Genomic DNA, 24,520 nt, shown 5'->3' on the forward strand with positions numbered 1-24,520 from the left:
AATAGTGATAGAATAGTGGTAAATCCCAGAAATGGAACAGGCACTTTCTACTGTATGTACTTTATAGTCAGACTTTATGAATGATCTGGTCTCATGCTTCATGCTGCATTTGTGTTTTTGAGGGGTGTTGTACTCTCTGTAATATGCTGCATACAGTAATAATACAAATGCAGAGTAAGATGAAGATCAAAAAATATTGATTGATAGAAAACTCGTAATGTGTAATGTCAGGGTTGTTCATTACTGGGACTAATGCACGTGATTAGATCGCCTGATCTTGGACAGTTTTTATCCATCAGCAAACATCAGTCATGTGATGAAGGTAATATTAAACCCAGCAGTGATTTTCCCTCCAAAAGCAACATAGGTCATTCAGTGACCATGCTACCTTTGCAGTCTAACTAACTTTTTTAGTGATAATGTGCAAATGTGAACCTTGATCTCCACATAGGAATTTTGTTTTTTTTTGCTGATCATCACCTTTCAGGAGTCCAGATTGCAATGACAAGCAGATCTGTAACATTAGTTGGAGAAGTCAAAGACCATTTCAGGTGAACTACTGGAGTCAAATAACATCTGGAACCATCTCCTTTACCTGAGCCTTCTGACCGTTTTGTATATAAAATAATATGCAATTCCGTTTGGTGTGATGGTATTAAACGCCAGTGAGCAAGAGTAACAAAAGTATCAGGTAGAGCAGGCGCCACATGTGTAGAGGCCACAGTCCTCGCTACAGGCGGCCCCGGTTCGAATCCCGCATCTGGTGGTCCTTTCCTGCATGTCATTCCCCCTCTCTCCGCCTCCCCATTTACTGTCTCTCTCAACTATCTAAATCTAATAAGGGCTTGAAAAGCCCCCACAAAGACGAGTAACAAAAGCATCTTCTGCAACCAGAGCAAGCAGATGCTGTATATTGTGCGTATACAGTATAATGTCCATTGATTGTAGCCTATACCCATGGCAAATCAGAGTCATGTTACCATTGCTCACCTACGTATAAAGTTACTTCTGAATCAGCACCCATCTACTTGAACTCAGTCACCGGCTTCTCAGCCTCTGTATGGGTCATTGTCGGCCAAATGTTTGTAGGTGGATGGAACAAGCCACTAAATGCCATCAGAGCTGAGTGGTGTGGCTCTTTATCTATAAGAATCCCTTCAAGACTTATCCTTTCTGAGACCACCTCCTCTCTTAACCCCTCTAAAATCCCCAAATAGCACTTCCCCTACTGTGCACTTCTTTAACTGATCCCCTTGCACTTGGTCTTGCTTTATTGTTGAGTTTCACTTCAAGTGGTCCTACTGCAAGTATTGTCTCACTTCAACATTTTTTCCATAAATATAATCTCATTGTCATATTGTGAGAACTTTGGACAAAGGTTTTTCGAAATGCATTAAAAACTAGTTGCATTTTTGTGATCCTCTTCCGAGACCTTGCCTATTTTTGTACTAGACAATCAACATATTATTCTATAACGTCACACTGTCGCTTTGTGTCCTCTCTGAATGTCCACAGGGGACCATGGCCTTCCTAGGGAGCGCAGTTCGGCGGCTGGCGGTGGCAGTGCGGCCTCCTGTCTCTCCTTTGTGCCGGACGAGTACTCGGTGCTACAGCTCAGAGCACACCAAGGAAAAAAATGTCCCCTATGAGAAGACGCTCAAACAGGAGGACGGAGCCACCTCTGGACCCACTAAACCGTTGCCCAGGTTAGGTTAGTGGATGGATGGAAGGAGTGCTCACCGTACTACAGTATCTGCTGTGTGACAAGCGTTTGCAATTTAAAATGAACATCCATTCCCTGTTTTAACACACGGTTTCTGTGCTGTTTTGAGTCTTAAATGTCCTCGTCCATTTTGAAAGTCACATTCTCAGCTCACGTGTAGTCGTCTGCCACCTGCCTTAGGTCGGCCGACGCCGTAGTGATCGGCGGAGGGAGTCTGGGCTGTCAGACCATCTACCACCTGGCTAAAATGGGTATGACCAACGTAGTTCTGCTGGAGAGAGACAGACTGACTGCTGGCACCACCTGGCACACTGCAGGTAACAAAACAAACAAGTGAAAGGAGAGTGTATTAACCTGTTCAAGTACATGCTGAATTTGGGAGGTTCATCTCAATAAATTAGAATATCATGGAAAAGTCCATTTCCAGCAGTTCAAGTCAAATAGCCCCAACCAAGTATTGACTGCATTTAGATGGACATACCTTTTAGAACACAAACATTTTCATATTAAAAATGCATTGGTCTTTTCTGATATTCACATTTTTTGAGACACTGAATTTTAAGTCTTCATTTAATGTGAGCGGTAATCATAACAATTTAAAGAAATTAAATAAACGAAGACATGAAATGTTTCATTCTGTGTGTAATGAATCTATATAATGTATGAGTTTCACTTTTTGAATTCACCTACTGACATAAATAAACTAAAAAATACTAAAATATTCTAATTTATTGAGATGCACCTGTATAGTAGTTTTTCTTCTACATTAATGGCATGGTTCAAAATCCTCTGTACACTTTCCACTCCAACTCTATAGCTCTGTTCTTATCAACTTTCCCTTGGTCTGTACCTCATGTGTAGATTAGGTCTTTGTAGATAATGAGATTACAGTTGTACGTTTGTATGTTCACCTGCATGTATGTTGACATAGTGGACATGTATTTTTGTCTGTCCCTCCACCAGGGTTGCTGTGGCAGCTCCGTCCCAGTGATGTTGAGGTGGAACTCCTGGCCCACACCAGGAATGTGATCAGCAAAGACCTGGAGGAGGAGACGGGTCTCCACACAGGCTGGATCCAGAATGGAGGACTCTTCATCGCCTCCAACAAGCAGAGGCTGGACGAGTACAAGCGCCTCATGTCGGTAAGAATAGAGAAGGGCTTTGTTTTTTGGCCATCACGAGGAAAGGATGGCTGCCATGTTGGGTAAACATTAAGAAGTATCATGGGACACAAAATTTGTTGAGTGCTGTGGTGGATTTCTGTATAAATGGTACACATTGTAGAAGTATGAAGACACAAAATGCAGCTGTTCATTGTATAAATACAGTTTTCACTTTCAAACAAACTTTAATGATTGGAATAAATTCATTTTCTGTTGCAATATTAACTAATGTCCGTGAAAATAGTCTTTGTTAGCAAGGTTATTCATTTGAAATAGACATTTAAAGCAAAATCTTCATCAAAGAGATAATGAATGCTCAGTTTATATGGAGCAGCTGTTGAACTGGCTGACATTCGTGAATGCCAAGCTACATCATGACAGACAGGCATTGTTGCTAGATGTTTTTCAACATGCAGCTGATGTAGAGAAATGTGGTTTGTTCCTGCATTGAGCAGAAGTTGATTAACTATGTAATTAACTGTCATGAGATGTGCCGCTCTAGCTTTAAATAGTCTCCATAGCAACATAGCAGGTGTCACTGGGTACCCTGGTGTGTCGTTGTAAAAGATGCACATTATTTCAAGATCATTATACATCCAAGTTTATTGGTGTATTCAAAAGAATGAAGTTAGTGGAATTTGAATAAGTCTGATCCCACAGCTGGGTAAATATTTTTTTATGTAAATTAATTTGTGCTTATTTGTGCCGAAACAATCTTAGCTTTTTCTCTGTAATCCCAAATGCTCCACAAAAGAAAGCTGGAGTCCCAAAAAGAAGTTAATGTGCAAGCGATGCATCACATTTATTGGCTGGTGCGTGTAATCTCAGGTTTTACAATAACCCATTGTTTACTATAATACACTACCTGACTGAGACCTAATGTGCGCTCACCACAGGCTGCCCATGTGGAGTAAATAAACATGTTTTTTAAGAATTGCATGTTAATGGGGGTGAAACAGCTTCATATCTACTCTTTTGACTCCACAGGGCTTTTAAATGCAAAGTTGATATTTTGCTTTTTAATTGCTCAACAGGGGGAGTTGGCTCATGAGGGGGAAAATGCTCTGTTTACTTAAATTTTTTTGTGTTTCAAAAAAATCAAAGTTCACTCGGCTAAGGCACCATGTAAAACCAAACCAGCCATGAAAAAGCAGTCAAAACATTTTAATCGACAATCCTCAGAGCTTGATACGCTGTCATTGTGGCTGTCACTCAGCACAACAAAGTTGCTTTTCCAGGGTCACAAGAGAGAAAGGTGTGTTTAAATGTGTTTATATTCAGTACAAAACAAAGGTGGTTACAAGTTCCGATAAATAAATGGTTGTCAGATGAGACAAAAAACATAAAATATATCATATCCTTTTTTTCCCTAGCTGGGCAAAGTTTACGGTATCGAATCCCATGTGCTGTCACCTGCGGAAACCAAGGATCTGTATCCTCTGATGAACGTTGATGATCTGTACGGAACCCTGTATGTACCAAAGGACGGCACCATGGACCCAGCAGGCACCTGCACCACCCTGTCCAGAGCTGCATCTGCCAGGGGAGCCACGGTAAAGTGTATTTGTACAGTTGTCTTGTTTTTTTTTTTGGACCATGAATATGAAAGTTATATATTACAGTGGCTTTCCACATTTGTCCGTGCAGTCTGGTAAACCACATAAAGATCACTTGCCCTTCAGAAGTTATAGCATATATAATTTTGAGGACATCAGAATGATTTACTATCCAGAGAAAACTAAAATACAACATTTAATTGCACCTAAAAGCCTAGACAGTGGAGGTTTTGATTTGCGTTGCACTTTACTTCCAGTTGTCAAATGTCATGTAGTCAGTTGTCTTTTTTCCTACTGGAACAAGTTTGGGAGTTTGAGGGGTTTTCAAAAGGTTTTCAGCCCAATAGCCATTGTTACAGCAGGTTGAAATCATCTTTGACCAGTTTGTAGACTGTGTTTGTGTGTGTGTATGACATAACACTGTAAAAATAGCACACTTAAAGGCACCTTATCTGAACAATGGAACCTAATAGATAGCCGTGCCATAACCTTGTGAACGGCTAAACATTAATTGCTGCTCCAAACAGACCAGAGCTTTAACGGCAGTCAGTAAATGCAACACACTGTCACATTTCCTCCGTCTGTGTTCTGTGTGCTTATGATGATCAGTGCTGTTGCAGGGCATTTTTATACAAAAGTAAGGTCCAGTCTGCTGTTTTATCATCATAAACTCAAATAATTCATCACATTTTTGTTTTAGTATATGTATTATTATTCTTTTTCCAAAACAGTCTCCTGCAATTGCTTAATTCGCCTCACAATGCAGCATCCAGCTGAAATGTGAAACTGATTTACATGTTTATACTGTAGCATTGTCTAGAATTTTACATCAGTTTATTGTATCTGTAAAGATTGATGAAAATAGGAATATGAAATATGGTAAATAATTGTCAAATTGTGACACACCTTCTTCACAGCAGCACTGGAGAACACAAGGAAACACAGGAAATAGAAATTGTATTACATGCTCAGAGGGCAGATATTACAAATATGATGACACTGATTAGCCATGCTACTCCTCTGTGTGTTACATACAGGGGTGGATCAGCACATACAAACAGTATCCCCATATTGCTCGTGACTAACTCGTAGCTGTCCTCCTGGAATCAGGTGATCGAGAACTGCCCTGTGACCGGTATCCAAGTGCGGGCAGACGACCTCGGGGTGAAGAGGGTGAAGGCGGTGGAGACCCCTCATGGGACCATTGAGACGCCTTGTGTGGTGAACTGTGCAGGTGAGCGTTAACTGAATGATCTCACTAGCACGGCAAGTGAAGAAAAGACTGTAATAGCTTTTGCACTTTTTGTCTGTGTGTGTGTTCTGTGCAGGTGTGTGGGCCACCAAGCTGGGGGAGATGGCCGGAGTCAAGGTTCCTCTCATAGCCATGCATCACGCCTACGTGGTGACGGAGAGAATTGAAGGCATACAGGTAGGACCACCACCTGCAGCCTGACTGTGGTTAAACACATGTTACACTAAAACTAAAATCAGTCGTTGGCACACGGTTATGTAGGCCCTGATGGCATGCTGATTTTGAGTCCAACAATTCTTATGTTGTTGTTGATATAAGACACTTTAGAGGTAGCTATAATCTGTTTTCCATCTGTTTCTGTTTTCAGTTCTCATGATCAGTTGCTAAATTTAAAAGAATAGTTCACCCAAAATTCAAATTGCACTCATTATCTACTCACCCTCAGGGCTGGGAGAAGTTTCAGAGTTATCCGTGGCTTCTCTGAGTTACAGGAGGTCTCGGCGTAGCACTGCATGTCCATATAACGGTTGCAAATGGATACCAACTGTCTTCGTAACAAAAAGACACACCAAAAAACATCCAAATACCTCCATGCTGCTCGTATGTAATGTCCGTCTTGTATTTCGGGGCTTCAATACAAGACGGACATTACAGTACATATGAGCACTATGGAGGTATTTGGATGTTTTTTGGTGTGTCTTTTTGTTATGAAGAAAAGTGGTACCCATTTGCAACTGTTAGGACATGCAGTGCTGCAAGGAGCCCCGCTGTAACTCAGAGAAGGCATGGAGGACTCTGAAACTTCTCCCAGCACTTAGTTGACATGAGGGTGAGTAGATAATGAGAAATTTCAATTTTGAGTGAACTATCCCTTTAACTTTAGGTACTTAAAAAAAGGTGTAGTCAAATTTAGTTGTTATTATATAAAGCAGGATGGTTTTCCTAACAAGTTATAAACTTTCAAGCAGGCTGTAAGCTGTTTGAATCTGTTTGAATAATGTTATTATTATAACCTTGTGACAACTGTTTTAGGATATGCAGCATTGGAGTACAAACCCTTCTTACCCCCTATTATACATATGGCAGTAGGAGACCTGGAGAAAAATTACTGAGTCTTTAGTGTTGTCCTTCATTTGTAAGTCGCTTTGGCTGAAAGCATCTGTCAAATGCATGAATCTAATGTAAATGCATCTTCTTCAGTTTCCAAATAAGTCAATCAATATAAGATGTTGTGCACTATAACACAGATTGGGTGTGTTTTAATAATCCTCTTCATTGTTAGTCATGGCAGGCTGAGGAAGAAGCCGGTTAGAGTAGTTTGTAGTTTATTTTGCAGCAAAATACCTGAGAATTGCCTGAGGAAAAAAGTGAGCTTAGAAAGACGGCAAGGCGAGGCAAAGTCTTTCACCCTTTCTTTTCTCTGTTTGAGACACTGGAGGCGATAAAGGGGAACCTTTGGCAAACAAAAAGATGTCTTTTATTTCAAGTGCAATCAGCATTGTTTCAACTGTGCCACAAATTCTGCTCTACCTTCATGTATCTTATCTTATTTTTTTTTAATGTTTCATTCTTTATCTTAAGTATTCTTACTGTGTGTTTACTCTACTGTGCTGTGCTCCAGGCTTTTGTTTTTGTGGCATCTGCCGCATATGTTTTTGTGTCACTTGTTTTTACCTGTTGTCATGCTGCTTTTATGTTTTGCCAGCAAATCAGACAATAATGTATTCAGTTGTATGGCTAATTTGCATAATTTACAATTTATTATTCATTCAGGCATCTGCATGGACTGGCAATTTAGATTTTTATTGTTCATTCAATTTCCCCATGGAGACAGAAATTCCTTCATCAGTATGTATTAGGTTTATATGACCAACAGGGGGCACTGTGATATAAAGTTAAATAACAGAGAGCGTTAAAGCGTGTTGGAATGGTGTGTGTTTGTTGGTGTCGGAGAAAAGGGGATTGTTTTGTATGTACATATGATTGTTCCGAGTGTGTGTGTGTGTGTGTGTGTGTGTGTGTGTGTGTGTGTTTGGGGGAGGGCTCTGTGTGCAGACTTAACATATGTCTGACATTGCCTGTGATAATGATCCACTGTAACTGTGTGACTGTCAGTCTTGCGTGTGTGTGTGTGTGTTAGATTAAGTTAGTGTACACATGCATAACTGTGCTCATCCTCCACAGGCTGGTGCTTTTAGACGGGCTGTCAGAGCTTCGCTGTGTTATGTGGTTTCAGAGCAGCTTAACCAGCATTACTGCTACATCATGTACACTGACATCAGCCCACACACAAAATGACACACTCACACACTCAGACGCCGTGAGGAAATCTGCTCCTACCAGGGTTTGAAAACTTCAGGTCAAACATCAAAGCTGACCTCAGATCTGTGTGTGCATAAATGTACTTTTTGCCCTAAAAGGCTGTGGTGCCTTTAAGTAAAAAAAAAAAAAACAACAGCTCACTGATAGTAACTGCTGTTTGTTTTCATCTGTGTGAGAAGATGAAGAACAGTGCGTTGCAGCACTCAGTATTGATCACATGGAGTAAAGTGACTGGCTGCACGCCGCACACAGCAGAGAGGAAAGGAGCAGGTTGGCTTTTACTAAATGTAGCAAGTCCTTCTCCAAATGTCAGCTTGTTCACTGGTATTTTGGTTTTGTACACAGAGAGCTAATTGACTTTGGAATGAAACGCTCTCATGACAATGAATGAATACAAATGACAGAACATATTTTAAGTGTAACTATTCATTAGACACTTGAACAAGGTTAGTTACTGGGGCGGAACAGGATGGATGTTTCTCTCTGCTGTGTTTTTGAAACACGATTTCATGCTTTGTCAGTTGCTGTGATACCATATGTAAAGAAATGCTATGGTCTGTTAAGGTCATGTAGTGTAGGATGTTATCTTCCCCACTGTAGACACTTCTGCTGTGTTAACTAACAAGACGCAGCAAATACTATATGACAATGTGAGTTATAAAGCGAGAATATACAGCGATCTGTTTTTTAAAGAAAAGAAATCTTGATAAATGACACATTTCCTTGTCTCCTGTCCACGGCTACAGAATACATCTCAAGGATTTACCCCAACCCTTTTCATTGCATGTTATTTTGAGTTCACTCACTCCGTCCTTACTGTTTGCAGAACATGCCAAATGTCAGGGACCACGATGCATCAGTGTACCTGCGCCTCCAAGGTGACGCCCTGTCGGTGGGGGGCTATGAACAGAACCCGGTCTTCTGGGATGAGGTAAGTTTGAATATCGTCTAATGATTAACCATCTTATTCTCTGTCAATAGCTTTGTCACTCTGAAACCTTGCATATCGACCGTTCCGTTTGCTTGAGTGAGTGAGAGACATGACGTAATGTCTGTCTTGTTTGACATAAAATCAAATACTTCAATTAGGAAGCTGAATAAACTTTAATCTTGTTTATATACAGTACTTCTCATTCTCTCTCTCAGCGTGACCTCATCTCTGATTTACCCACTGTTTCTCTCCTTGGTTCTTCATTACTTATTGCTGCATTAGCTTGGAGGTCAAACTATATTCATAACAGGACTCATAAACCAGTGTGTGTGTTTAGGCTGATGGAAGTATTGAGCTCCTTTTACACAAGTGCAATGTCATAATTCAGAATTACTCAATTTTGTGTAAGTAAACTGTAAATCTCTAGGATCAGTGTGTGTGTTTTGCTCTGCCTACACTGTCCGACAGTAAACCCACAACAGATCATGGTGGGTCCACATGTGTGCAGGTAGTCTGGCTTGATCAAAAAATATTCCTGATTGAAGGGGTGTGGTATTGCTCACTGGGTTGAGCAGGCACCCCATATACTGTAAAGAGGCTATAGTCCTAGTTGCAGCCGGCCCCGGTTCAAATTCCCTTATAGCCCTTTGCTGCGTGTCATTCCCCCTCTACAGTATGTATCCCCATTTCCTGTATCTCTCTGACTATCCTATCAATTAAAAACATAAAGGCCCAAAAATACTTGAAAAACTGTGATAGACTTAATTACTGAAGTAAAATAGTTAAAGTTCTTCTATTGCTGTAAATACACAATTAAATAATGACATGTTAGAAAAGTTTGTTTTCCCTGTCAATTTGATTTTTAGAACAAGGTAAGTTATAAAAAAAACATATAGTGTTGTCATCTGTGATGAAATTAATTACTTATGTTATTACCTTCTTACAACATAGACTGATGAACATAATGGCAAAACTGCTGTAGGCCCTGCATGGGCCAACACACAGGGGAAATTGCTTTTATTGGAACATTTAAACCAAGGCATGCCTGTAAAAGGCTTAAATAACAAATGGTGTTGAAAAGATATTATGCAAACTATTCTTTGACAGCAATAAAAAAAAACACAACTCTATGGGCAGATCTGTCATGCACAGACTGACTCTTTAAGGGGTGGTTGACTTTGGAGATTCATCCCTTCTAAAAGGCTTTGACTCATCAGGTGGTCTTGGTGCTAATGGATATATACTTCCTCTCAAAACCATTCAAAAGAGCAGTTTATTAGCAGGGCTGACTGGCTTGGTGGCAGGCTTTCATTTCATCCATTTATGCCTTCAAATCTGTTCTCTTCCAAAGCACTGTGATCCCAGACTATTCACAGGTAAAGATCACTATCGGGTCTCCCTGTTCATGTGTGAGAATGAGCTATAGAAATGCAAAAAGAAATGAAAGGGAGGATTGCCAAGTACAGATATTAAAGTCATGTAAGCCTAATAAAGGCTGGAGACCAAAATAGATGTTAATTCAATGTAAATAATTAAGAGTATTTTCAGTCTCAGTTTCTATAAAAGGAGACTCAGGTTTTTGCAGGACACTGATAATATCTTCTTGCCTCTGAGTGACTTCATGACTCTGTCGTTCGTCTGGCTGCCTTCCTGTCTACAGACTCCTCAGTGGTTTTACATTTTAGAGGATTTCTTTGTGCAAAAGCAGCTCCTTTTGTTCTCGTTCTGCAGCTGAGCGTTGCTTTGATGTCTTGAGGCGGATGGAGGAAGAAAGAGAGGAGATACAGAAAGGAGAATTAGCAGGGAGACGGGGGAGAGAATAGAGGATGCCTACTGAGTGAAGATGAGCAGGATCGATGGCTTTGGAGGGAGGGATTGAGAGAAGTGTGATGTCTAGGACAAAGAGCGCTGCTCTTCAGATACTCGTCTTGAGTGTCAGTGCTCGGTAATAATGCAGAATTTTTGTTCACATGAAAGCAGCTGCTGTCAGCACGCACATCCATGTGACGCCCAAGTCTTAATCAAAACCGAAAGCGTCACCATTGACGTTCATTGTACAGCGACAGGAGCTCCCTTCAATATGCCCTTTGCTCTTTTGTCTAACTTCAGAGTTTTAGCTTAAAGAATATCTTATATTAACACATTTACAATGTTAGGCGGTAAGTTGATGCTGTTGTCCGTAGTGATTTCAAAAAGCCTTCCTTTGTGGGAAGTGGGAGTTGTGGGTTGAGGGAAGTCAAGTTTTGAGTGCAGAGCTGATCAGATCAGTGTCAGGATATAGGGATGAACGCGTGACTGATTAAAATGGCATCACCGAGCGCAAGCTGGTGTTCTGGACTTTTCAATTTTGAGCACCCCTGAGTCAGCCAGATTAGTGTAGGAGGGGAGACTTTAAAAGGAGAGGCGGGCTGTGAGTTGTAGGAGCTAAAGGCCACATTTTGGCCCGGTTGACAAGGAGGGAGTTGCAGAAGTCCAGATGGGAGCAAATTAAAGCTCGAGCAAGGAGAGGGAAGGGAAGGGTCTGATTTGTCAGATGCTGATTCCCCTAGTGAGTAGATTCAGCCGACTCTTAACAGAATATATTATGGCAGGACTGTGCACCTGCACTTTATCATATTTTAACCTGGACTGAAGTTACTATTGTTATCAACAATGATTGAGGAGGAAAAAAGAAAAAGGAGTGCATCAGTAAATGTGAGTTGGTGCATCAGCATTGAACGCTGAAAAAAGGCATGGATTAATTTAATGGGAAATATGAACAAAAGAGCCAGAGTTGAGCATTTTGGCCCAAAAATTAATAACACACCATTGTCTACATAGATACTGTGCATTTGTAGTTACTGATTTGCATTTTCCTCACAATTATTTCCCTCTAATTATTGGAACAGAAGGTGTTTTTCTTGTTTATGAAGATGTGTTCTTGCAGCACGATGCATCATTTTCTTGGAAACATGAAATCGGCGTGAATATGGGTTTAAAAATTGGTATTTTTGTAAGAAAATGTGTAAAAGAAAAACAAAATGATCTGTAATAACACCCCCCAAAAGAGGCTGCAATTTTTTTGGCAGTGTCAAAAAAAACAAAACTTTTTCATTTATTTCTACTTTCAAGGTGACAGGAATTAATAATGTTGTGCTTTTCTGTGTTTTTCTTCCCCAGGTGTCGGATAAGTTTGCCTTCAGTTTGTTTGACCTGGACTGGGATGTGTTTATGCAGCATATTGAAGGTGCAATCAACAGAGTCCCTAAGCTGGAGGAGACTGGCATCAAGTCCACCGTCTGTGGACCAGGTACACGCACGCACATAACAACAATTCCACAGAAAAGCGTTGTGAAAGCCCCGCAGCCCCTTCTTGAAAATGTCTGTTAACATTATGCATTACATCAGGGAACAAGCAACTTCCATGACACTTCCTCTAATTTGAAAGTGAAATGTATCATCTATGAAATATCTTATTCACGGTTCCCATACCGCTCGCGCTCATGAATACATAAACCAGCAGGATATGCTTCATGTTTGTAGAGGAGTTGGTTTGATTAGCTCGAGCCTCGCTCCTTGTTCAGGCGGTATCACGGCGCCATGTTGGCTGAGTGAGCTGGTCCGTAGCTGTGCTGCTTGAAGAGTTTCAGTATGGTATTGGATTTTTCATCATCATATTGTGATGCAGCTGAGCTGTTTGGAGTACGAATGATGAGTGATTGATTTTATGAACCGAAACAAGTGACACCTGAAAAAAAGAGACTTTGACACATCTAGACAGATCAGATGGACGACAGAAAATAGAAATCTGAGAAAGGCAAAGAAAGAGCAAAGTATGAACAGAAATGCGGAGCTGGAGACAGTTAAGTGGGAGAGTGAGACCAATGGATGACAACATAATTGGAGACATAAAGGAGGAGAGATGAAATGCAGAGAGACTGTCATTGGGAAAAATAAGAAAAAGGTCAGAAATCAATAAAGTGGGAGCTCAGAGGGAGATGGAACTCGGAGGAGGTGAAAATCAAGAGTCCTGACGTCGTCGCTGTACATCTCACCCCTGGGAAGTTTGCTGTACGGCTTTTGTTTAATTTCAAACGTATTTACATGATAAGTACACCACACTGAGCGATGAATTTTTATAGTCGGCTTACTGAGCCCTTGACTGTTTCCTTGGTGAGGAGGTGGCATTAAAGAAGCGCTCTCATACCATGATCCAGGTATTATGAGAACCGTGAGGACCTGGGGTTGAAGATGGAGCATAGAAAAATCAGAAAATGCTACGTACGAAGATTCAGTGGTAATTTCCTCCTTCAGAATATTAGATTGGGTCAGGAGGATTATGGTTAAATGTTAGATATGTTTTCTTTCTGTGTTTTCATCAGGCGTTTGAATGAACATCTTCATGTGCACCATAAGATACATCTGTGTATTTTTAGCCTCAAGTGAGTGGTCGTTGCAAAAGTGCTTGACCTTGACTCGCTCCCTTTAAGTTCAGCTCAATGGGACAACTATAGCACTTCTGTTGTATATTTATGTGCTTGCTGGGCTTTGTCCCTCTCTGAAGAGTTAACTGTATCCCTTAACTATAAGACTTGAAGGACATGGAGGACACATAAATGTCACTGGAGCTTTTAAACAAAAGACAAGTATTATTAGGCACATTGTTTCACCTCTGTGGTCAGTTTGTGTAGCCTGCATTCGTTCCCACTACTATTTATAAAGTTTCTGTCTGTCTGTTTTCAGAGTCATTCACAGCAGACCATAAGCCGCTGATGGGAGAAGCGCCCGAGGTCAGAGGTTACTTCCTGGGATGTGGCTTCAACAGTGCTGGTGAGTGTCGTGGGGAGGGGGGGGCAGAAAGATCAAAAGGAAGAGAGGGACTTTTGAAGAAACAAAAGAATAGAACGGGAGCGAAACGAAGAGTGCTTGATGATCAGATGGAGTGTAAAGACATCTAGAGGCTGTCGAACTTTGTATTCTCTTAAGTCCTTCGTGGTTTAGAGCTGTCCCTCGAGGAAACGGTGAAGTGATGGAGGTAGAGAGGTCAGAGGAATTTTCAAAGAAAGTAAATAAACAGGATGGAAACAAGCGAGGAGAAATGGCGGAAGAGTGTTTTTCTTAGACTTTGACCCAGCCTTCATCAATCTCTGTGGATACTCTCAAGGTACAAATGAATAATGGAGTGCTTTTGCGGTCCACGGAGGACGCACACAAATGCGTGCAAGTACAAACAACAACTCAAGTCATTCCACTGCCTCCCCTCACAGATGAGCGTACCTCTGACATTGGACAGGGACAGACGTGAGCATCGCAGCAATCTGAAAAAAAAGGATGGGAAGAGGGGGTGTAAAGGGTAAAGTAGTCGCCATTAGTATTAACAAACATTTGAAAGAAAGCTTTTTTTCCTGCATTAGAGCAAATGATTACAGGGTTGAGCTCTACAGTTTGACAACGGCTTTGGAGCTGCAGAGAGGTGGAGTCCTAAGTGACACATGGCATTTACATCCACTCTCTTGGCAGGTGCTTTTATCCAGAGAGACGTACAAGTAGGGGACAACACTCCAGACTGTGGAGTAAGTACTAAATCTGTTCAATAAGACAAAGTACAAGGACATCATATAAAGAAGTGCACAGTCAGTATGAGATGAGTTAGGTATTTTAGGATGTTAGAGGTGTTAGGGAGAGGAGGGGCTGTTGAGATTCTTGAAAATAAAAGAGAGAAGGCCCTGCTTTAATTGCATCTTCAGCGGATTGCCTTGTATGCAGGTATAGAAATGCCAGACAATGGAGCACAAGCCCTGGTGATTGAATACAGCCAGATGGGTGAAGACTCTGATGTCAGTCTGTGGGCACAGGCATTAGTGACTTGAATTTGATTTGGATGGCCATGGACAGACAGTGGAGGTCAATCAGCAGCAGACTGACATGCCCTTTGTTGGGTTGATCAAAAATCAGATCTGCCGCTGTATTCCGGACCATCCGTGAGGATTTCTCTGAAGATGGGAAAGCACCCATTAGGAGGGGATTGCATTAGTCGCGGAAAGCAGTAACCACAGCCTGTACTTACTGATGGTGGCATAGTGAGCCAGTTGGTGTCATAAAGTGCAAAGCAGTGCAACCAGAAGTGGAGTGTGTGGGATAGGATAACTGCTAGTCATCATTGATATTTTTGCAGAGAGATTTATTAGTCAGGATGATCAAGATGGCCAGTCTTGGGGCGTCGTGTAGCTCAGTGGTTCCAATCCAGAACCATGTGGCCCTTTGCTGCATGTCATTCCCCTTCTCTCTGCCTCCCCATTTCCTGTCCCTGTCAACTATCCTATCAATTAAAGGTAAAAAAAATATACTTGATGACCAGTCTTAGTAAGGTTTAGTTGAATGTTGTGTTTTTCAGCCATGTGGATATGTATGATAAACAAGCTGAAAACTGGGCTGACACTGGAGGAACCTGGTGGGAGTGAGAGGTATAGTTGGGTATTATCTGCATAGCAGTGAAATAAAAGTCAATGCTAGCACATAATCAGATATATATATGTAAAGTAATGAACACTGGGGTACCCTTGATTTTTTTGCTTCAGAAATGTAGTCATTCTCATTTCTATGTTGGGTATTTTTTAAAAATCAATGCTGCATCAATGCACTTCTTCAGCACCTTCTCCCTGTCTGTTTGTAGGTCAGTCATTAATCCATAATCAAGTTAAAAAAGGGCTCATATTAAGTGGTTAGTCTATCAACATATAGTTCTTTGATTTTGGAATTGTTTGTCAGACAAATGGGTAATGGAAAACATAACATTGGACTTTAGGATGTTGCGATGGATGATATTATGTTGAAAGAAAAATTATGATGGCCACACTTTTAAATTAAAACAGTCTTTCTATGCAAATAAAAACAAACATTCCTATCTGTATGGAGGTAGAGGAAATTTTGCTGCTCCCTCATCATCCAGATCATGTTTTAAAGCCATGCTGGGACTAAGTTAATCGAAATGGGCCCAGCATCAATAATACCACACATGGCAGCAGTGCCTTTTATGATAAGGGATTTTTCCACCAGCCCTGCAAAACAGTGGTCCAATGCCTTTTACATATCTGATTTACACACCGTCATTCCATGCAAATACACAATAGAAACTTTTATCAAAGGAGCTGCTTGAATATTTGCTTTTCCCTGTGTCCTCCGTAATTCCTCCTGTCACTCTCTCTTCCCCTTGTCACTATGTCCCTTCTGGCATGGGAAAAGTCGTCTGTCCAATTCATTTCATCGCACAAACACACACGAACCCCAGCAGCTTATATGGCTCAAGGCAAGGCAAGAAATGGAAGATAATTCATAAACCAGAGGGAAAAAATCGATTCACATTAAGAAAAAAATCCATCATTGAGTTGACTGTAACTTTTTAAGCCCCCAGTTGTTTTGTTTCACTTGGTGGAGTTCATTTGTGCCACCAAGCAATGAATAACTCTTTAATTGCTTTTAACTGCTGGGTCCTTTAACCCAGCTGCACCACCGTCTTCTTCATAAGCACAGCCATATTCAGCACATTCTCAAGTATTAAAGCTAGCTGAGCCTTTTTTTTTATAACATTATGAGGCACAGTAAATTGCCTACTATGAAGGCTGGGAAAACCATCGGGTTCACTGGTGTGATGCTTTTTGTGGGGATAGTCAGTGAAGCAAAAATCAACAAGATTTCATTCCCCAATCTAGTTACAGTTGCACTTTAATAGAGGATGTGGAGGAGCTGCTCCAGAGAGAGAGAGAGAGAGAGATAGGAAATCAAGATGCTGCACGTACATGCTTGGTGGACATACATTTATTCATTTGTTGGTAGCAGACAGTGTGTTTGAACTTTGGTCAAACAAGAGCTAACCTGTCAACAATTGAATGCAGTTCCAGCTCCAGGCTAAATGTGCAGACATTGCGTTGGTAAGAGCATTTACCAAAATGCAGTTTTAAACAGAACCTGAGACTCTAGAAAGCATACATTTGTAACTGTTTTTGAGGTGTCAGTCAGTATATCCTCACACTCCATTCTTGTGACCGCGATATCTCAGCAATGCCTTAAGGAAATTCTTTAAATCTGGCACAAGCGTTCGCTTAGACTCGAGGGTGAACTGATAAAACTGCAAAAACACCTCCGGCCATTATTCAGTGCTACCTCAGGAATCTTTCCTTTCCAACCTGGCTGATAGTTGGAGACATACAACCACAAGGCAGTAACTGTAGTTCAACCAGATTTAGCACCATCTAAATGTAGACCGTATCTAGATGCCTAAATGTCTTTTCACATGCAAATCACCAAATACATGGTTACTGGGTTGCTATGGTAAAGAGGAGTGAATACAAGCGTGTTTGTTTTCTCTCCTTTTTTTTAAAGGCATCTTTTAAATTGCCAGGGACATCGCTGTAAATACAAATGTCGGAGAAGAGGGAGAGCAGGTATCTGAAGACTACCTGAGAGAAATACAGAGGAGAGAAGAGGGAATGAAGAATAATGACATAGAAAGCCACAAATGTTTGCGCAGCATAAATGAACAATAATGGAGTGAGACACCGATAGCAAGTACAAAGTCGGAGAGGAGGGGGTGACATGATGAGTGGAAACACAAGCATGAGGGCTCACACGAAGACGCACACTCACACATCAGCAAGGTTATCTTTGGTGACATTTATCAGTGCCACCTCGCCTTGCTGGTTGTCTCCACAGTATCGTGGGAGATCTTGCTCACCACCCCTCCACCCACCCCTTGCCATCCTCCTCTCCCTATCTCTCCATCTCTGCATCCACCCATCCACCCATCCACCCATCCATCCATCCATCCATCCTTGCCGCCCGCCATTCAAACGTCCACCCAGGCTTGACCCGGAGTGACAGTGCCCGCAAGATGAGTGAAGCGCTGAGAGACGGAGGGAGAGGGGATGCTGTGAGAGGTGGAGATGGAGGGATGAAGGAGGGGTGCAAGGACACCCTGCTCGTGCAGCTGCATATTGATGTTGTGCTCGCAGCACATGCAGGGTGGGTGTGTACATGTGCACGCGCAGGAACTCAGGCACGCACGCACGCACACAGACATATGATATATGCAAATTACCAGCAACACAGCACAAGAAGGGGGTTGCTAAAAGGGAGCAGCTCATTAAGCCAGCAGTTTTGGGACCAAACGGATGAAATATTGAATTGCCAGTGTTTGTTGGTCGGTGGAGTTGAAATAAACAGAACGCTGCGGCCGCTGGGTGCAGCTGATGAGGTCAGATTGCTCAGGGGCAGCTGTGAGCGAGGGTCAAATGATGGAACAAAGGTCAAAACAATCCTCTGTAGGTTATGACATGTAGAGGCTGTAGCAGAGGACAAAAACTCTTCTCTTCTCTTCTCTTCTCTTCTCTTCTCTTCTCTTCTCTTCTCTTCTCTTCTCTTCTCTTGTGCAGTGGACCCAATAATCTCTGATAATCGGATTAAAAACTGTGTTCATTCTGCTACTAACCATTATTTTCATTATTATTTAATTCGTCGCTTCTTTTTAATTGATTGCTGAATCATTCAATTAATAAAATGTGAACGTCTCTGCCCAAGATGACGTATTTTATAACCTCACCAGTCTAAAATAGTGCTGTCACCTCTGGAGATTTAGGATGGACATTTAACGATAGTGGAAATCATCTTTAGTGATTAAAGCTAAGATATTTAATTAAGAATTGTTTATAAAGACGGATTCAAAAGGAAAAACTTGTGTTCAATAAGCTGGACTTGATGTTTAATACATTAAAGATCTAGTTTCCTCAGTAGTATTTCAAGTGTTTTCTGTAAAGAGCTGGTTGTGCTGCTCATAACGGTTTCTGTGTCATCTTTGCTCTTTTCATGGCAGGTATGATGCTTGGAGGTGGGTGTGGTAGAGAGCTGGCTCACTGGATCATACATGGCCGCCCTGAAAGGGATATGTATGGATACGACATCAGGTACATTAATGCACAAAGACTGTATGGAAACACATGAGCAGTGGCAGTTACCACAGGAAGTTTTAACAGCTCCGGTGCAACTCTACAAAAGCCGAACATGATTTTGACCTTCTGATGTTATCAAAGGGCAGCAGTCACCGGAATGATAATAAGGATTTAATGAAGTCTGAACGATTGTGACTTTTAATGATCATTAATCTTTTGAATCCCCCCCAGACGTTTCCACAACTCGCTGACAGACAACAAACGCTGGATCAGAGAGAGGAGCCATGAGTCGTACGCTAAAAACTACTCTGTGGTGTTCCCTTTTGATGAGCCGCTGGCCAGCCGAAACATGAGGAAGGACCCTTTCCATCAGGTATGGCGGGCAGTTGAACGGGATGTTTCTCAAAAAGTTCTCTAATGCACCGTATTTCCTGTGTGAGTTAGTCAGACGCCTTTCAAGTCTGGTTTGATGAGTCATTCTAAGTTGGATAAGCACAGGTTTATACAGTATTATACAGTATTTAAGGTATATGATACCAAACAGTAAAATTGGTAAAAACACAAATGCATAGATGAATGCATCATACATGCTTTGTGGAGTTATTGTGTAAAGGTGATGGGTGCTCCTGTTATGTTTCCCATCCTGAATATATATAGTGTTTGTATGTTCAGTGGGTAATGTTACAAGGCTATATAAATATATGCTTTCTTCCTGGATCTCATAAATGCAAAGCCTATCTTTGGCTGCACACAGGTGGGTAAGCAAGCCAGGGCTTTTGCTTTCAGAGAGAATCTGTGGGCAGTGTTGCGTATCTCTGAGGATTTAGACAGAAGGAAACCTTTTGGCTGTGTCATAACTGATGGGAAACTTCTTGGACCTGCGTTGATGAGGTTTCCCAACATAAGTGACACCAGTTCACCTCTTTAAGTCACATAGCAACTCCTCTGCCATAAAACCCGACCAGTCGTCTTTGATCATGTCCTATATTTTTAAAGGTTGTATGACTCATTCCTTTTTCCCTTCTGCCCGTCAGATTCTTTACTTCTCTCTCCTTCAGCCATTCTTTCTCATGTTCCTCCCATCTAATATTCTCTCATTTTGACATTATTCCAACACAATTCATCCTCCATCCTATTCACATTTAGTGTGTGTCTCTCCTTCTTCCTGTGTGAGAGGAAAAAAAGAGGTACTGCTGTTTCTATCCCTCTATTAGCCTCTTTAACCTCACTGTCTGATTGGCTAATTGAGACGATAATGTGGTGATTGAGCAAATCAGCATTTAAACGATGCTGCCCAAACCTCAGGTTGTTCAGCCTCGAACATCTGTGTGCATGACTGCACAGAGAAGACAATGAATAAAGTACATCTTGCTCTGTGTGCTTTCTTGGCTGTCATTATTTCACCATGCTGAAATACTGACCCTATCTCTCAGTATAGTTTAGCTCCGTCACCCTCATTACTTTTCTGTCTGTCTCCCAATCTCTCTCCTCATGTTCTCCCGCTCAAAACCAGAGGCAAATAGCAAATTCAGACCCATGTGGAAAGAATTTAAACGGTTTTAGCAGTGTAACGTATTTATTAATGTCATCCCTGCCAACATGACTATAAATGACACACTATACTATAAATGAGCCTGGTCCTGGACGTTTCACAGCTTCCTTTCTTTCTCTGCTTAGCCCGACACAAGCTCTTAATGGGAACCCACCACCATATTTTATGCATTAATGACCCACTTAGCCATGCTTTCCTGTTCCAGACTTCATTTACCTTTAACTGTTGCAATTTCTACCCCCACTCACGCATGCAGGCATTTCTTCAGAACAGATTACTGTTACACAAATTGCATTAGTAGTGTTGTCAGTGTATTTTGTAGCTCATGTATACAGCTTTCTCAGAGCTCATTATATTTAGCTTCCCTGACACCTTTCGTGCATAATTAAACAGCTTTCCCAAAGGGCTTTTTTGTACTGAATGAGCAGTCAAAAGGCATGAAGGTAGGGTAACTTTTTAAATGTTTTTCAGTTTGTGGAGTGTGACCTCACTTTTTTTTTTTTTTTTGGGATTAACTGCTATCTAATTTGGTCCTTTACTTACAGTAAACAAGTTGAAATCACATTGACAACAAACAACAAAACAGACTTTTTAAATACCATTTGAGGTACTATGCAGTTTGACCCATAATCAGCAGCTCATCATCCTCATAGAGGAGACATTTAAGAAAATTATGAGAACAGGAGACAAGAATGCAAAAACATCCTAACAAACAGGAAATTATATAAAAACACTTAAGTTACACAGAGCTGCGAGAGTTTGGTTTGATATAAGATCTTACAGATATACTGTGCATGAATAACGTGCAACAGGTATGAAAAACAGGAATATACAAGAAATGTATAAAAATGTGAGATTTTGGGGAAAAAATAAGTGATAAAACATAAAGGATGAGCTTTGCATAATTTATACACAATGCAAAGCTCAATTTATGATGTATATAGCGCTCCACCACCTGTCTTAAGAGCAACATGGCATTGACGTATGATATGTGTCATAACACTTGCACCTTTTTTTCCCTCTGTAACACCACGCATTGGCAGCTCACTACTGCTACTGCCCATGTCAGCTCTGCAGAACAGCACCTGTTGTTATCACATTCACCTTCCCATATCAGTTAACACTGTTTGATGTGGTGTGTCCTTAATAATCTGCACGATAACAAGTGCAGGCACAGCCATCGTCATAGTTACGGCCGGTCATTGTAATCACAGCACCAGATTTGATGTTGGCCGACTGGAGCACTGACGCTGGTCTCAGGTAGCCAGACCGTTGAAGGAGAGCACGGTCCCTGTGCGGCAGCGGCTGGCTCCGTCCAGCCCTCAGCTGCAAGCCCATTAGAGCCCAGCTAATCACTTGTCGAGGGCCATCACCTAGCAACCAGCCTTCCTGCTGTTGGAGAGCCTCAGATAAATGTAGGGGTGGCAGAGCGGAGAAGGGGAAAAACATTGGAAAAGTCTAATTATTATTTTTCAAATGAGCTTTTGTTCGCGATACTACTTGGCTCCCAATCATGACGACATGTATTATGGCTAAGAGGTACTTAAGGGATTTCATTGGCCGAGGAAGTTATCCCTGTGCAAGTAATGAGACTGTCTACTTTTAGGAGGCAATACAAGCTTATTTCAGAGCACAAACAGGCCATCTCTGACACTGCTGCTCACACATTTTCTCCACCTCGGTAGCACTGATGGTAAATATAGCTCAGTGTGGGAAGTTTTGGCAAGAGACAGCTAACTGCCTGCTAGGAGGAGAGCATAGCACAACATACCTAGCAACTGTGGGCGACTGTCAGTTTTAACAAGGAGGATGGTGAGCACTGAAATGTCTTATTTCAACACTGTTCAAAAGATCAAGAATTAACAAGTGTACTATGTTTGCAACACTTTGAGCTAAAAGAGGGTTTTACTGACACTTCTTATCAGTTCCTCCCGTTGCATTAAGATAAATTGTTGCTCCTTGTATCGTGTTGTAGCGTCTTTTAAACTGCACTGTCCATTCATTGTTTTTATATCAACAATGTATCAAATGACTGAAATGTGAAAAAAAATTGTGTGTAGTGACGCAACCACATAGAATCAGTATAGTTCTGCAGCTCTGTGGGCTGTTTTAGTGTCAGTTCATTGTTTTGGTTCAGGTTTACTACATAGTCTCACAGCTTTTTATCTAACATCCTTGCTGTTGCATCAGACAGCTGTTTACACTGATGTGCGATGACACAACCGGCCCAGCACCAAATACCATATACTGTAGCTACCACTTATTTAGCAAGTTGATGGTGAACTTAGTGGAGCATTTAGCCCATAAAGAGACAGATAAGTTACTCAGTGGATGGCAGAGACCAAAACAGAGCTAAAAGAAAAAGAGGTCAGAACAACTCCAAACACGTGCTGCCATTGCTCTGTATCTCCTTGATGTGTAATGAGATGTCATGTCAATATTGTAGTTACAGCTTGTTCTGCTGCCCCCAAGTAACCACAAGAAATCGATAAGTGCTGCTATAAATACACAAAAACTGGGATCAAGAAGCTCCTGAACAAGATTTGTGCGTTTGCTCTGTTAGCATATTTTTTCACTAATAGGAGAATTAATTTATGGTGATAGAAATGTGTGAATTTTGTGAATGTGTGCCTTTGAATAGAATGAAAAAAGAATAACGATTCGTGCCAAAGTAAACACAGTAAATATCCTCATGTCTGTCCTGGTTTGACCTCTTTGTGTGTGTGTGCGTGCGTGTGTTTGTTGTAGGTGCTGACGGAGCAGGGCTGTGTATTCCAGGAGAGACACGGCTGGGAGAGACCTGGCTGGTTCAACAAAGAAGGACCTGCTCCTGTGAGACACAGATTTACACAAAGACACACACACACTGTACACAAGCACATGTATGCAAATGATTTATATACATTTACATACTGACAATTGTTATTTGGTAAGACATAAACAATTAATGGTAATTTTCTCACATAGGCTAGCGAGATAGAAACTGCTGGTTGACTGCCAATAATGAACAACACTGACACAGCATCAAATGCAGTGCTTTATCTGTATAATTGAAAAACAATAATGATTAATTAGCCTCTAACCGTTTGTTTCCTGGTGTTTTGTAAAGGTTAAAGACTATGATTACTATGGAGCGTATGACATCAAGAAAAATGTGGACTACAGATACAATAAACTGCTGGGGAAGGAGTACACCTTTGACTTCCCTCCACATCACGACGTGGTAAGACTCCCAAGAGTAAAAGTGTGTGTGACCGTGTGTGTTCCTGAGTAGAACAGCATTCATTAAAGTGCATGCAAATAACCAAATACCTAATAATCTAGGGTGAACAGATGAGTACGAACACTCTTTGTAGGTGCCCATGAGGCATGGGTGCATGTGTCCTCATGGGAAATGGACACTGGGCTCAACAACAAACTAAACCAACAGCTTGGAGGACACAGCACAAAGAGAGAAAGACCAATCATGACATCAAAACACTGTCATTGTTTTCATCTTAATTCCACTGGATGCTGCCCAACTCCAAAGACACACAATCATTTTAGAGATGACAAAAACAGAAAGTGAATGTCTTTATGAAACGTCAAGGTCTCTGTTAATTGGATGTCTGTGTTGTGATTTCTGTTTTGGACTAAATTCAGATCAAGAGCGAGTGCCTCTCGTGTAGACACGGTGTGGCTGTGTTTGACATGTCCTACTTCGGAAAGTTCTATCTCACTGGACCAGATGCCAAGAAGGCGGCCGATTGGCTGTTCACCGCTGATGTCAACAAGAAGCCAGGTCAGTCAGACTACTCTGCCACTGATGCACACAAACACACACACACATTATTGCTTAGACACGCACAGATGGGAGGAACATTTTGACAGAATGAAGAGGACAGATACATGGACAGAGGGACCAAACGAGATGCCAGCACATTAGAAAAACAGTTGTAAGTGTATCGTCCCTCAGAGGTGCTGGTGAAAGCGGTAGCAGGGGAGTCTTCCTCCCTAATCGTTTTGAACTTTTTTTAAAACCAGCAAGATGTGTAGGACAGAGCTTCAAGAGCTCTTGATACTTTTTCCCCCTCCACTTTCTTCACATTCCCACTTTATTTG

At 41.4% G+C, this 24,520-nt stretch overlaps 1 protein-coding gene across 2 annotated transcripts in view; it reads left to right on the forward strand.

The window, feature by feature from the left end:
- Positions 1 to 24,520, forward strand: part of sardh (sarcosine dehydrogenase) — a 40,624-nt gene that overhangs the window by 1,674 nt on the left and 14,430 nt on the right. For both annotated transcript variants that reach the window (XM_085793754.1, XM_085793755.1), the window contains exons 2-15: positions 1,516 to 1,706; positions 1,904 to 2,040; positions 2,687 to 2,865; positions 4,260 to 4,439; positions 5,553 to 5,676; positions 5,771 to 5,871; positions 8,843 to 8,947; positions 12,107 to 12,236; positions 13,670 to 13,756; positions 18,792 to 18,882; positions 19,099 to 19,240; positions 23,168 to 23,251; positions 23,529 to 23,642; positions 24,062 to 24,200. In XM_085793754.1, coding sequence (XP_085649880.1) covers positions 1,522 to 1,706; positions 1,904 to 2,040; positions 2,687 to 2,865; positions 4,260 to 4,439; positions 5,553 to 5,676; positions 5,771 to 5,871; positions 8,843 to 8,947; positions 12,107 to 12,236; positions 13,670 to 13,756; positions 18,792 to 18,882; positions 19,099 to 19,240; positions 23,168 to 23,251; positions 23,529 to 23,642; positions 24,062 to 24,200 — 1,798 coding nt within the window. In that variant the 5' untranslated portion in view covers positions 1,516 to 1,521. The remainder of the gene's footprint in view (positions 1 to 1,515; positions 1,707 to 1,903; positions 2,041 to 2,686; positions 2,866 to 4,259; positions 4,440 to 5,552; positions 5,677 to 5,770; positions 5,872 to 8,842; positions 8,948 to 12,106; positions 12,237 to 13,669; positions 13,757 to 18,791; positions 18,883 to 19,098; positions 19,241 to 23,167; positions 23,252 to 23,528; positions 23,643 to 24,061; positions 24,201 to 24,520) is intronic.

This window comes from Trachurus japonicus, chromosome 12 (genome assembly GCF_045865225.1).
Source record: "Trachurus japonicus isolate A0001 chromosome 12, Traja_1.0".
NCBI classification, from domain to species: domain Eukaryota; kingdom Metazoa; phylum Chordata; class Actinopteri; order Carangiformes; family Carangidae; genus Trachurus; species Trachurus japonicus.